At 35.8% G+C, this 14,111-nt stretch overlaps 1 protein-coding gene across 3 annotated transcripts in view; it reads left to right on the top strand.

The window, feature by feature from the left end:
* LOC130084301 (potassium voltage-gated channel subfamily KQT member 4) overlaps positions 1–14,111 on the top strand; it is a 75,677-nt gene that overhangs the window by 31,819 nt on the left and 29,747 nt on the right. For all 3 annotated transcript variants that reach the window (XM_056249639.1, XM_056249638.1, XM_056249640.1), the window contains exon 2: positions 9,944–10,034. In XM_056249639.1, the coding sequence (XP_056105614.1) occupies positions 9,944–10,034 (91 nt within the window). The remainder of the gene's footprint in view (positions 1–9,943; positions 10,035–14,111) is intronic.

Below are 14,111 nucleotides of genomic sequence, written 5' to 3'. Positions count from 1 at the left end.
TATTGACCTTTATATTCAATCTTTTAGACATAAAAGTATGATTTGTATGTTTTAATTGAATCCAACCACATCTCATGACTGTAAAAGAGTGGTTTGAATCCTTTTTTAACCTTTTTCAAAGAACATCACTGATAAGACATGTCATTATCTGATCATAGAACAAAGTCACTCTAAAGAGAGTTATTCTTTATTATAACAGTGTCACTGTTTCTGAACTCCCTGAAACGTCTCCGTTGTAGTCTTGAGTTTTCTTCCTGGAACGAACACGTCACAATATTCCACATTTAAATAATTCACGCACAAGACATACGTAAAATAAAGGGGCGGGGCCTGGTTGAGTTAGTTAGTAGTGTGTTAAGGGGCGGGATATTTCCCAAATATGCTGGAAGTGATTGACCAATCACAACACACTGATCCAGCCGACCAATCAGAGCACATTGTGCTTTTCAGAAGGAGGGGCTTCATAGAGACAGGAACTGAACAGAGCGTTACTGACAGACTGGGAAGAGAGGAGCTGCAACAATGGAGAATATGGGGAAAATAAGGTGTTTTTTGAACCATTCAAGTATGAAGACTCTGTAAAAGGGCATAATAGGTCTCCTTTAATATACACACAATATACAGTCAATTTACCAAATTGGAAATTTCTACCAGGTCATAATGGCCATATTTTTTGTTTTTCTTCAGGTTTATACATCAAATAGTACTCTTAATGGTGGGTATGTACTCTCTAGGTGTCAACCTAATGGAAAGTGAATATTTTCCAAAATTATATTTTACATTTGCAATATTTTTCACTGTATAAATGGGCCTTTTATATAGCAGCCTTTATAGCATATATAGCAGCCTTTAAATTTCAGGGAGATAGTTGGGGGTCCAAGGCATCAAAAAGATTGCAAAAAAAAAAGTTCTTAAGTTCTTATTCAATGTCAAATATGGGAAAAATAAGGTGTTTTTTGAACATTCAAGCATGAAAACCTTTTCTAGTACAGTCTGAAAACAAAATCAAGACTTTGTAAAAGGGCATAATAGGTGTAAGTCTTCATAGTTCTTTTGCAAAGACTCTTTCCTGTGTGTGAACATGAATATTTGAGAGTGGTATATCTAATATGATCAAATAATAATAACATTAAGGGGTAGATTCATCACAATCATTTCTTGAATCAGACAGTACCCAGTTTGGAGTCTAATAGATGAAGGAAAAATACTGTGTGAGAGCTATTTATTTTGATCATTGGGGCGGTTTTAGATTGAAAGTGTGCAGGTAAGTGGATGTTGCTGAAATATTGCCGTTTGGTCGTCATTGACTGGGAGAAAAAGAGGACGCATTTATAAACAAGTCTTGATTGAAATCAAAGCTTCTTTTACAGAGCTGTCGGCCACATGCACCGGCTTCTCTTCACCTCATGTGTAAATAAAGGTATTATATTTAGCAAGGGTTTGGGCTTTTAGGAGTGACGTAAGCAGTGCATTGAGCAGTGAAATGTCAGCACATAAATACTGTAAATCTGGCAATGAACTGTGTGCCTGAAAGAGTGCAAGTGGGCAAGGTGTGTGTGTTTTGAAAGCACTGCTTCAAATCTTTTGCGACTGTGCAATTGTGTATATTTGTCTAGTTGTGTGAAATTGAATTTAGTGTGTTCTGGCAGTTTTTAAAACAATTTCAGTAAAAATGTGATATTTTCACAAATAACTTTAAATAATTTGCTTTTTATTAAGGTTGATTTTAAAGGATTATTAACAATGTTATCAATAATATTTTTTATAATTAATTAATTTATCTACACTACCGTACAAAAATATGTCAGTAAGATTAAAATGTAATGCTTTTGTTCACAAGTATGCATTTAATTGATTAAAAGTAACAGTAAAGACTTTTACATTTTTAGAAAAAAATTTTTATTTCAAATAAATTCTGTTCTTTTGAATCGTGAACATATATTTACATATATACTTGTTCCAATGTAAAATTGCAGATCTGATAACATGGACGGATAGAAGTTGTGTGTGACATTCTGGATATGGAGAGGAATCTCTAATTGTGTGCTCATGGTAACAGTATTGTCTGTAAATGTCAAGCCTCTCATCATCCTTCAGCCGTCCAATTAACATCTCTCACCGCTCTTCTGCCTTTCCCCTCAGCAAGCTCAGCATACTGTATATCCCACTCACAATACTGCGACTCAAGCCTGTGATTGTGCCCTTTCAAACCACTGCGTGAATGACAGTCTCCAGATAGCTGAGTGTGTTCAGAAGGCCACGGGGTGACTGTGTGTGTGTGTGTTTGGCATGAATGAATAGTGGAAACACACTGATAGATGTCATTTGCAGTTGGCACAACAGTATATCAGTGATCTGATTAAAATGAAGTAATTTATTACCTATATCAGTTACATAAAGACTACAGAAAAGATGCTATTCTCACTGCTGAATTTGCACTAAAAACACTACAACAGCATAAAAAAATGATATAATAGCAGTCTGTATGGCATGTTTCTAGATGTTAGCGTCAGCAGAGGTAAATAAGAACTTTTTTCTGGCTTGTTCCCCCCTTAGCTGTCACCATCCCGTATACGGGACGCCTAACTTTACTTCGCCATTACTATTAAATCCTAATCTAATTATGACAAACTATATATGGTTGGAAAGGTCTAAGACTGCTAAATAGATATTTGACTGCTGTTTTTTGCTACAAATTATGTAGGAAGAGTAACCGATACATTTTTGACATGAGTGCACCTCAAAAAAATCTGCGTCATAACAGGAGTTCTGACCTTTGTCACAAAAAGTTGACATACACACCTTTAATAATTGAAACTTTGGTTTTCATGCTAAAAGTTCATAATAAAACATATAATCTAGTATTTTTCAATAAAAAATTATAATGTAATATCCTCTAAAAAGTATAATATATAATATTATCTAAAATATAATATTATCTTTTTTATCGCCTTTTTTTATTATATCACATATTTTAGTAGTTATCAAAAATTAGGTATCATTTGAAAGCTTATAAACTCAGAATTCATCCTGTGGAAACCGTTTTGAAATTGAACGTTGCATTACCATAGAAACGGTACTCTAAATTTTTTGATCAGGCTCCTCCCCTTTTGGGCATCATCATATTTCATAATTTATGATCAAAACCTTTTCTAATCTTGACAAAACACATATTTTTAGAAAGGTCTAAGTCTCAAGGTTCCAAATTTTGTGACAGAATTGATATTTGGACAGAAATTTATTAATTTAAGGCAGAATATACAACTAAATTCAATGGAATGTATGTCATCCGGTGGCTATTTTTGGTACTACGCCTAAACAAAATCTCATGGGAACTTCAATTTTTGTGATATCAACTTCAAATTTGGAACATAACTTGGTTAGATATATGGCTTTGATTTTATAGTAATTTTAGAGTAAAAAACATTTTGTAAAATATATATTTTATATAAAATAAAAAATATATAGTACAGTATATTTGATTTACTGTAAATTTAAACTTCCATAACTTTTTCATACTTTCATTTTTTGAAGTGTTTTCAATAATCTGCTGAGTGTTTCCTTTAAAACAAGACCAAACTTAGGTATATATTCCAAAGCATTCTTGAATTACAACCATTTAAGTTTGAATAGTGCATTTTAACCCCCATTCTCATAAAGGGGGGTGACAGCGAAGGGGTTAAAGCTGTCTTCTAGGCTGTTTTTATGGTTATTTTAGTGTTCTTCCTTTTTGTAGATTGACATCCTTTGGTCACTGTGAACTGTCAATAGCTACATAAGGATTTAAAGGATTTGACTTCCGTGTTACTCTAATAAAATAATAGCATACAGTTTTGGAACGATACGAGGATGAATAAATAGTGGCTCTTCATATATATTCATTTTTGGGTGAATATTGCTTTAACAAAACATGAAATGAAACCAAACAACTTCGAGAACTTGAGCAATAACTCGCATTTCTTTTCCAGATCTGAAGTGTCCTTTTAAACATATTGAAATGACCCTATAATAACCTCATTCCACATGCAGGGCAGATTCAGTAGCTGGAGTCTGTGCTTTCTTCTGGGAAGTGTCTGCTCATTTTCACTAGTATTTATATTTGTGTGATAGGTATCAGTGTTAACCCTGCTTCGCTGACATTACGTATTTGTGCTTTCATGACTGATTACTGCAATGGAAGCGTTTTACTTCCCGCTCCTGTGTTGTCTGCTCCTGCTTCTTCTTTTTGACATCTTTCACAACTGTGTACGCTTTATTAAACATTGACTTCCAATTACACTTTACAATTAAATAAATACTGACCTGACATGGCAGCTCTCTCGACTGTGGGTAACAGATGTGTTATGGATGTATTGTTTGGTTTTGCTTAGTATTTCCCAGCAGAGCTTGTATTGCCAAACCAGTGTCTCTTCTTGTTAAGCTTAAGCAAGATGTTTTCCCTCATTAGACAATTTGTATTTCCAATTTTCAATTCTTGGAATGTGAATACAGCCCAATAACCCTCCATATGTTTTGCAGTAATACCATCAACTTTTTTTTTTTCAGCAAAAGTGTTTGTATTTAACAGGAAGGCAACTGTTTGCAATTCATTGACTTTAACCATGAAATCAAAAGGGATCCGTTCTTGTTTTTTTTTGGAATATTGCAGTATTTACTATAAATAAATGATTTATCCATGCACATCATTTTTTATTTATTTATGTGCATCATAACCTTTAAACAAAATAACTTCTCCATCCTCTTGCAGTGACATCTCTTCTGTTTACTGTATTTAATGGCACGAGGGCGGGGCTACCTGTCACTCACATGACATCGACCAATAGAAAACCACAACCATCCAATCAATTCCCTATGAACAAAATCAAGTCTCGCCCTACATTTATTCTTGAGAAGCCGTTTCACTCGGATACACATCACAATAGGGAAGGCAGATGCCGTTTCATGTCGACTTTAAATGACTGAACTTAATGTTAAATGATATGTCATGAATTTGCCGTCATTGTTACAGCTTAGATCAAATCATTTGAATTGAACATCATTACATCAAGTTTAATAATGTTAAATACATTCATTCAATTGATATTCCATGCAAATATTCCATGTTATTAACAGACAAACACATTATAAAATAACCAATAAATACACAATGTAAATAATAAAATCCATTTTCCAAACCTTTTCTCCTATGTTGGGTCATATAATGCAACTGTATAAATTATTCACACCCCAGTGCATGCTGGGAAGGGGGACTGAACTGCTAAATCAGTTTTTCAATGAAGGCCTATTTAAAAAATCACAGTATATTGTAATAGAAAAGCTGCATTAAGATCCAGAAAGCTGTACATTGTTAGATCTCCACGTGAATAAGCAAGACAAAACAACTAAAATAATCAAGGAAATTGGTATTTTTTCAGTATTATTTGCTGGATGTAAGAATCCATTTAAACAGTGTATTGTGACTTGGGCAGATGTTTAGATGTTCTCTCTTTTGTTCAGGTTACCATACACACCTAATTGCACTATATAAAGCCGTGTGCAGTATCAAGGCATTCATCTTTTTTGCGTCTTCAGCCTTCCTTTCCTTTTCTTATATTCCCCACAGACACCACGCAGCATTAACAATGTGGTTGTGTGTAGTGGACACATTTGCAGGCTGTCACAATTCAAGGCACGTGGATATTTATAGAGCTTTCCACTCCTGACACCTTTGTCCTCTGCTTATACACTCTTTTTCTCTGATTTGCTGTATTTTGCTTTCTAGATTTTTAAACCATCTACATACTAATTTGTGTGTGTGTTGTCATGAAGTCTTAGGTGAGTCATTCTCCAAAAAAACACACGCTGTTGAAGTTTATACAGTGCGAGAGCGCCACACTCTCATTACTTCTGTGTTACAATAACTCAAATTATCACAGAAGTACTGGCATTAAAGTTTATAGTTCGGATATAAACACTGATGTCTACTATATCGATCAAAATAAAGTAAATCCCCTTTTGAATTGGTAAATTGATGCTTCAAATAAAGATTGTATTAATTACAAGTGACTGTTAGAAAAATGTGTCATTGAAAAGATTTGTTCAAAACGCTGATTCATCCAGTAATAAAACGTGAAGTCTTGATTCATTGATTCGAGTGATTCATTGAATCATTCATTCAAACTACTTTAAATTAAATAGACTGCAGCAAGTAACATTGTCAGAACCTGTAGTAAAATACATATTTTATTTTCTATAAAATATATATATTTAGTTGTCTATTCAGAATCGTGGGAGAATCACAATCTCTATTTTAAATGATTCTCAATTTATCCAGAATCATGCAGCTCTAAGTGAGTCACTTCCGAACATTTATCCTTCTTTCACCCTTAGCGTAGGTTAATGTTTATCTCTCTGTGCGTAACTGATACCTGGGCCATCAGCTTGCTGTGATTGAATTAGGGTCAGAGACTCTGGCATTATGTGCAGATGTTTTGTGGCGTACAGTCTACAGAGTCCAGCTCAGCAATGTGTAAATCCCTCTCTATTCATCATCCCCTTCTGTTTACCCATGGCCCATATCTATGTCCTCATGCTTTCATCTCGCTGGGGCTTTTATGGCATATTAACAGTCCAAGTGATGAATAAGTGAAGATTTAGTCTAATGAGGACCACAGCAGGTTCCTTTACAGCGTACTTCATCTTCATAGAGAATGAGAAGAACGAAGCAGATCATGCATCATTATTTCAAGGTTCATTTCATAACCCACATACGTAAGATGTTAAAGACATAAAGCCTTCTAACATTTACCTGTGACTTATATTTCCTTGTGCCAAACCTGGATGGATACATTGTTTGGATCCTGAATGAAAAGTCCGTTGCTGGATAAATTGTTGGTTATAGTGGGCTGGAATTTAAAATAAAATCAAATAAAATTCTGTCATCATTTACTTACCCGCTTTTTCTGTGTATGATCTTTTTCGACAAGCAGATCCAGTCGGACAAGACCAAATACATTAACATTGCCACGTTCAATAACATGTTAAAACTATTCAGAGAGTTGTCATGATTGAACTGACATTTATCAACATATTAATACTTGCTATAAAAGAGAGTGCAAACGTATTTGGCTAGTATGGGCTGTTTGCAGAGTTTAGTTTTCTTTGGTTTGAACTGAAAATAAAGTGTTTTCTAACTGCTTTCTTCTTCTTTTTTGTGTGTTTACAAGGTCCATTTGTTGTCTGTGCATTTGTTGGTTTCACGAGGTTATTATATATGATAAGCTTTTCTCTCCAAAATTCAACTTGGATCAATTGTCAATGCAGGCATTACATCAGAGAATGATATCGACATGATTTACAGCCAACTCATGTGCTTACCAGGAAATACAAACACTCGTGGCACCGCATTGTTTTCACCTCGTGAGACTGTCATTTTTGCTGATTTGAGGATTTGATTTCTGCTTTTGGCAGATTCTCTTTGGGCTTGGGGGTTGGGTTCAGAACTTGCTTCTCAGCTGAAACGCTAGCCGCACGTGGTCTTTGCATGGACTAATGTATCTTTTTTTACTGCGTTCATCGTTTTTGATGGAAACCTATTGGGGGCAGCTAAGCAGTTTCTGGGCATTTTCTTCCTCTGTCCATCCAGTCAGATTATTGATGATTCAGGACTGGGGAAACTGGGCCTTGGCTTTCAGTGCTTTTGGCCTTTTTGTTTTATTTGTATTTTTTTAAGTTTGTTTCATGAGGGATCGTTTTACCTACAGTACATTAGTTTGGCTCTAATCATTCATACTCAGCAGAAACGGTGCAGGGATGAAATGACCTTTTAGTCTTCTGAGGTTTTCCAAAATATTAGTTATGCATAAAGAATGTTTGAAGAGCACGTTTAAAAGGTCATACTTTTTTCTAGCACTTTGGACTTAAATTCTTGTGCACCAGAGACTGCAGATTGCGTACTTTCAGAAACTGTTTAAACGTAAAACTTTGGAAAATGCCTCCAGAAACCAAGTCCATTAGATGCGTTCGAAAAGTGTTTGTGCATGTTAAATTAGCACTAAAATCCATGTATTATTAATCCTGTTTGTTTACTTTAAACAACAGGTGTTTCCACTCACCCATGATTTGTCAAATAGATTTGTTTTCTGCTTCTTTTCCCCTGGATTACAGCTTAATCCGGGGCTTCTTTGCTGATTTTTTTATTTTTATTGACACATTCTTTGGGATGGTAACTAAACACAGTAAACTTTGGGAAGTTTCTTATTATCCTCCTTGGGCTTAGGTGTTTCCAGCCTCTTCTGATGTCAGGTGATAACCCTCTAACTGTAATGTATTTTGAGGAAGACGTTAACTGGTTGTCTTATTCTCCTTCCTCTTTTCTGAGTGAATCAGTGTACATCCGCTCATTACGACCTGTCAGACTCATAACAATTTTCACTCCTTGAGTGTGTGCTATTAGCATACCCCGTTTATATCAATAACTGACCATGAGAAAGCCTCAGGAGTTGTATTTCAAACGTCCTTAAGGGCCTCATTAAGCAACAAGGTTCTGTTGTTGTGACTATTTGAATCATCTCACATTTCCTCACAACCCTGAAGAAGGACACTGTTGCTCTTATCCGTCTCATTACGGCCAAGAGCACAGCTGAACAATTGCACTCTCTCCTCCTGCAGTTAGATTGCAAAACTGAGACGTAATGCGAGCGAGGGACGGTACGAGCCAGCGGGCCAGATGTGTGGGGTTTGGGTCCCCGTGGGATTTGGCATCTTCCCCAGCAGCAGCTGCTTGCACGGAGCCGATCGGACTCCAACAACTTCCCTGAGAACCGTGGGGCGAATCCAGCTTTTGTTGCGCGGCGCTTCAGCTGGGAGCACCTGGAACAATCCTGGTGCCCCAGTTCTTGCAAAAGAGCCCCTTTTCCCAAAGAGTCTGAGTGCTCCCGAGAAATGGCAGGAAGTAGGGATGTAATCTCTGCTTTTATACACTCCATTTTGAGCGGGCATGCTGGGCTTTCCGAGCGGGGTCTGTGACAGCAGTGATTAAGTGCATCTGTGTGTATAAGATAAGTGCCAACTTGGATTATGGGGTGTCATTGTCATGGCGCCCAAGTTTCTCGGTCCACCAGAGGCCAATATCCATCAGTACGTGTTGATCACATGTTTGTGTTTGAGTTTTTGGACTGTGTCATTGTGATACTGTTCAAAAGTTTGGGGTCAGCAAGATATTTTAATATTTTTGAAAGAAGTCTCTTATGCTCATCAAGGCTGCATTTATTTGATCTAAAATACTGTCTTTTAAAGCAACACTAAGTAAGATTTTTTACCTTAAAATAATGTTTCAAATATCGTTTCAGTGGTTCATTAAGTCGTAACAGGGTGAAAGGCACTTCTGGAGTCGCTTTGCGGTCCTATATCTGCTATAATCACGCTATGTAAGATTGCCAGATCGGGTCGAGTTTCTGTAGTTCTAATGAGACATAAGAAAACTACAAATTTGACTTGCTTTACGTCAAGCGTTACAATAGTCATTATTTTGTTTTTCTTCGTTTCTGATGTCTCACTCGGATACTCTACCTTGTCTGTGGACATCGTTCATTCCAAAGCCGGTGCTGATAAACAGCGAGCGTTTGTGCGACAGTAGGCTGCGCTAGGCTAAATTATTCACCACAGCGGTAATGGACAATTCCACTTCCAACCTGTAGGGCGACCGCAGAGGAAAAGTTACTTGGTGTTGCTTTAAATACTATATTTTCTTTTTTTTAAAAATCTTTTTGACCGCAGACTTTTGAAATGTAGTGTATGTTTTTGTTGTTTTTGATTTTTTTATTGTTTCCTGAGGTATCATGGTATAGATTAAAAAATAAATAAAATAAAATACTAATTATAAAATCTGTTTTACATGATGCCATATTACCATATAGTTTTGTATTTTGATCTGTTAGTTTGTGTGTGTTTGTTTGTGTTTCAGTTTTCTCCTAGTGTTCAGCTGTCTGGTGCTTTCTGTTTTCTCCACCATTCCAGACCATCATAAATATGCCAACGAAGCGCTCTTCATCCTGGTAAGGGGTTAAAATCACACAAACTATACCTTAAACAGGCTAACAATACTGATCCCTCTGGAGGAGAATGACGTCATAGTAATGCTGACACCACAAGAACATGCACCGTCCCAAACCTTTCACTAGCGACTGTCCTTAGCGGGGACGTCAGCCGGCAGGAGACTGTTTCATGCTTTTAAGACTCTCCCAAAAGACACCAGACACTGGTAAAACATAATGTATACCCAGCTAACAAAAATATGTTCTTAGAACAAGTTGCTAACGTTTTATGAAAATAATGTTCTCTGAACGTTCAAAACATCCAGTTTTTTAAATATTTTTTCTTGGTTATGCGGTGGGAACATTCAATTTGATAATTTTACAAACATTTATGGGAATGTTAATTTTGTTTATCTTTTGTTTACTAAACATTCTGGTACACGTAATATGTTAGACAAATGCCCAACTAAAACATTTCAGAAAAAACATTCCATGAATAATGTATAAATAATGTTTAACATTATTTGAGAACATCATTAAAGACTAGATAACTTGAACAAACGCTCTATTAACGTTACTATAAGAAGTTGCCAAAGTTCTGAGAATGGTCCCTGTTAGCTGGATAGAAATAATAGCAATTTATGTTTCTTGTAAAAAATAATTATTTTGTTCAGAAAATTGAATGGCCATCAATAGAGAGTTTTTTTTATGTCTACAGTAGATGGTGTAATTACAATATAAACCTTTTTTTAAGTACAGATGCAACTGCTCGTTTATTTATTTAATATTTTGGCTAATTTGATCTTGCGTTCAGCTACCAATAAAAGTGTACTGTCAGCTCCATTTAAGACATTTTACCATATTTTCAACACTGAAATGCTCTGAAAATGCAACAAAAAACAAGTCAGCAGGGCCTACTCATAAATGCATGTGCCCCACAAATATTTTTAAAATAAACAGAGAAATCACAAAAGTAGAAACGGAGAATTATTTCTTGTTAGTTCTTAATTAATGGCTGAATCAGAGCCTCGTCTCCAAACGGCTTTAAATCTGACACATTATGCTGTTTTTTTTACATCTATTAAATTGCATTTAAATGAATCCACTCACTCTCTCTTACCTGTAGAGCAAATGGTTTGACTTCCTTCCTGTGTTTTATATCCAAAAATGTAGTTAAAAAAAAATCAAAGTTGGCAGCCACAGACTGCCTGATCTAAGTACCTTCACTAAACAGCATATCCACATTGTCTGTGCCATCTCTAATACATTCATAATAGCCCATCATCTGAATAATTAATCGCACAGTGCTTTCTCCGTGGCTGTTAGCCTGTCCAATCACAGTCTATATATCTAGGTGTTTTTGGAGGAGTGTCTTCAAAAAAGGTGACATTTTTTCTGTTTGCCAGCATTATGGATCAAATGTGCCGTGTATGCAAGCCTGTTTTGCTGTCCATTGTGTTACTAAGCGGTTTATCTTATTAGTCCAGCCGGCATTATTCTGAAATCCTTTGTAAGCATAAACGTACATTTATGCTGTAGAAAGTTTTATAAGGATTGTAACTATAAATTATTATAAATTCATTATAAGGCTTTTTGCTAAAGAGTCTTTCTGCGTCCCGTTCATTTTAAGGAATTACAAACTTTATTAAAGGGATAGTTCACTTTGAAATAAATTTTTGATATGTTTAAGCTTACCTCAAGGGCATCCAAGATGTAGGTGTCTTTGTTTCCACAGTATTTTCAATTTTGATATTTTTAGGTCAAACCGTTCTTGTCTGTCAGTCATATAATGCAGGTATATGGGGTCCACCTCAAAGAGCATACACAGAGAAGTCCAAATTAAACATGATTTAATGACTCGTAAATGTAAGTACACATTGATGGCCTAAGACACGAAACGAGCGGTTTGTGTGAGAAAACGAACAGTATTTATATCGTTTTTACCTCTTGTAAACACAGCCACGTCCAAGTGATCATTCTGAGGTCGCGGGCGCTTCGGTCTTTTCAAGTGATCTCTCGCGCGTGTACGTCACTCATTGTTTACACAGAACAGAGATTGTAGGTAAGACGGCTAATTAAAATGGTACTAATTTGCGCTTATCTGGGATGTTTAAACCGTCGTAAAAGAAAACAATTAAAAAAAAACGTACACGCGTGAGAGATCACTTCCGGCGCTTGCCGGAAAAGACCGAAGCGCCGGCGCCCTTAGAACACTTGGACGTGGCTGTGTTTACAAGAGGTAAAAACGATATAAATACTGTTCGTTTTCTCACACAAACCGCTCGTTTCGTGTCTTAGGCCCAGAGGTGGGTAGAGTATCCAAAAACTGTACTCAAGTAAAAGTACAAGTACTTATAGAAATATTTACTCAAAGTAAAAGTAAAAGTAATAATCTTAAAAGTTACTTGAGTAAGAGTAAAAAAGTATCCAATGAAAAAACTACTCAAGTAGTTAGTTACTAGTTACTTTACACATAGGCATATATATATATATATATATATATATATATATATATATATATATACTGTATATGTAACATGATATTATTTAGATTTTTTTTTTCATTTAAATGACTATTATTATCATAATTAGATAAGCTATCTTTGCAACAAAAACAGAAGAGACAAACATTATTTCTGTATATCTATAGCCTGAAAACCATTGGCTGTCCTTTGGTTTGTATAATAGTATAGTAACTTATACAACTACATTTGGATTATTAGACAATGTCGGAATAAAGTGACTCTATGGAGTTTTGCATTCAAGGGATGGGAACCATTGACAGATTAGAAAGTGTTAAAACTCTGCACATGTGCTCGCAGTCATGCCCAACATAAACAACGATCAAATGCACGGATCTTCTTCTGTCTGTTCTCCAAAATGTATTTAAATGTAGGCTATATTTATGAAAGCATCTTTAAACTGGTTAACTGAGTCTAATAAGGCAGGCAAAGGCATTCGTTTTCAAGTCGAGTTCGCACGCCACTGCGCAATACCGACACTACAACACCGAGAATACATTGTGTGTGTACACACATTCATAAACTGGACGATGATAGCTTATTTAATGTATAAAGTAATGTATATGTCCAAAAAAAGGGTAATGCCATACTTTGTAGTAGTGCTATATGGCGTAATAATGTGTTTGGTTGTAAAATGTATTACCTGAATGAAATCGAATGTATCGTCGTGTGGAATAATTCATTCACAGACAGCTTACGAAGTATACGAAGATGTTCAAGTTCAACTAATAAAGATCTTCATCGCTGGCAAAAAATATGATGCATTTGCAGATTTACTTTCTAGACTGTACTGTAGACTATGGACCGCCACACAATGTTCTTGATGTTCTTAAATCTTCCTGTTACGACTCCGAGACGATTCAGTGCGTGCAGGAAACTGAACAGATCATTCAAACTGATTCGCGAACCGATTTAGACAGATCTGCCCAACTTGTTTGATGAAGTCTTTGAACAGAATCGACTCAAAAGAGTGATTCATTTGTGAATTGAGCATCGCTCATGCCCAGAAAAAAGAGAGAGCGCGCGCTTAGAATAAACTACGCTTTTAACAACATATTGCATTAAAATAAAGTAACGAGAGGAACGTCGCCAAACGTAACGAAGTAAAAGTACAGTTTTTTCATTAGAAATCTACTCGAGTTAAAGTAAAAGTACCCACAATTAAATATACTCTTAAAAGTACAAATTTTCCAAAAAAATACTCAAGTAAATGTAACGAAGTAAATGTACTTCGTTACTACCCACCTCTGCTTAGGCCATCAATGTGTACATTTACGAGTCATTAAATCATGTTTAATTTGGACTTCTCTGTGCATGCTCTTTGAGGTGGTGACCATAGACCTGCATTATATGACTGACAGACAAGAACGGTTTGACCTAAAAATATCAAAATTGAAACGACTGCGGAAACAAAGACACCTACATCTTGGATGCCCTTGAGGTAAGCTAAAACATATCAAAAATTAATTTCAAAGTGAACTATCCCTTTAAGTATGATAAACTGTTGTCAGTGTTCAGTATAAGGCTTCACAATAGGGGGCGTTTGCTCTCTTTATAACTGCAATGGAACTCATAT

Source organism: Rhinichthys klamathensis, unplaced genomic scaffold (genome assembly GCF_029890125.1).
Source record: "Rhinichthys klamathensis goyatoka isolate OS25496 unplaced genomic scaffold, OSU_Roscu_1.1 h1tg000060l_1, whole genome shotgun sequence".
NCBI classification, from domain to species: domain Eukaryota; kingdom Metazoa; phylum Chordata; class Actinopteri; order Cypriniformes; family Leuciscidae; genus Rhinichthys; species Rhinichthys klamathensis.
This window is presented reverse-complemented; position numbering and strand designations above follow the sequence as displayed.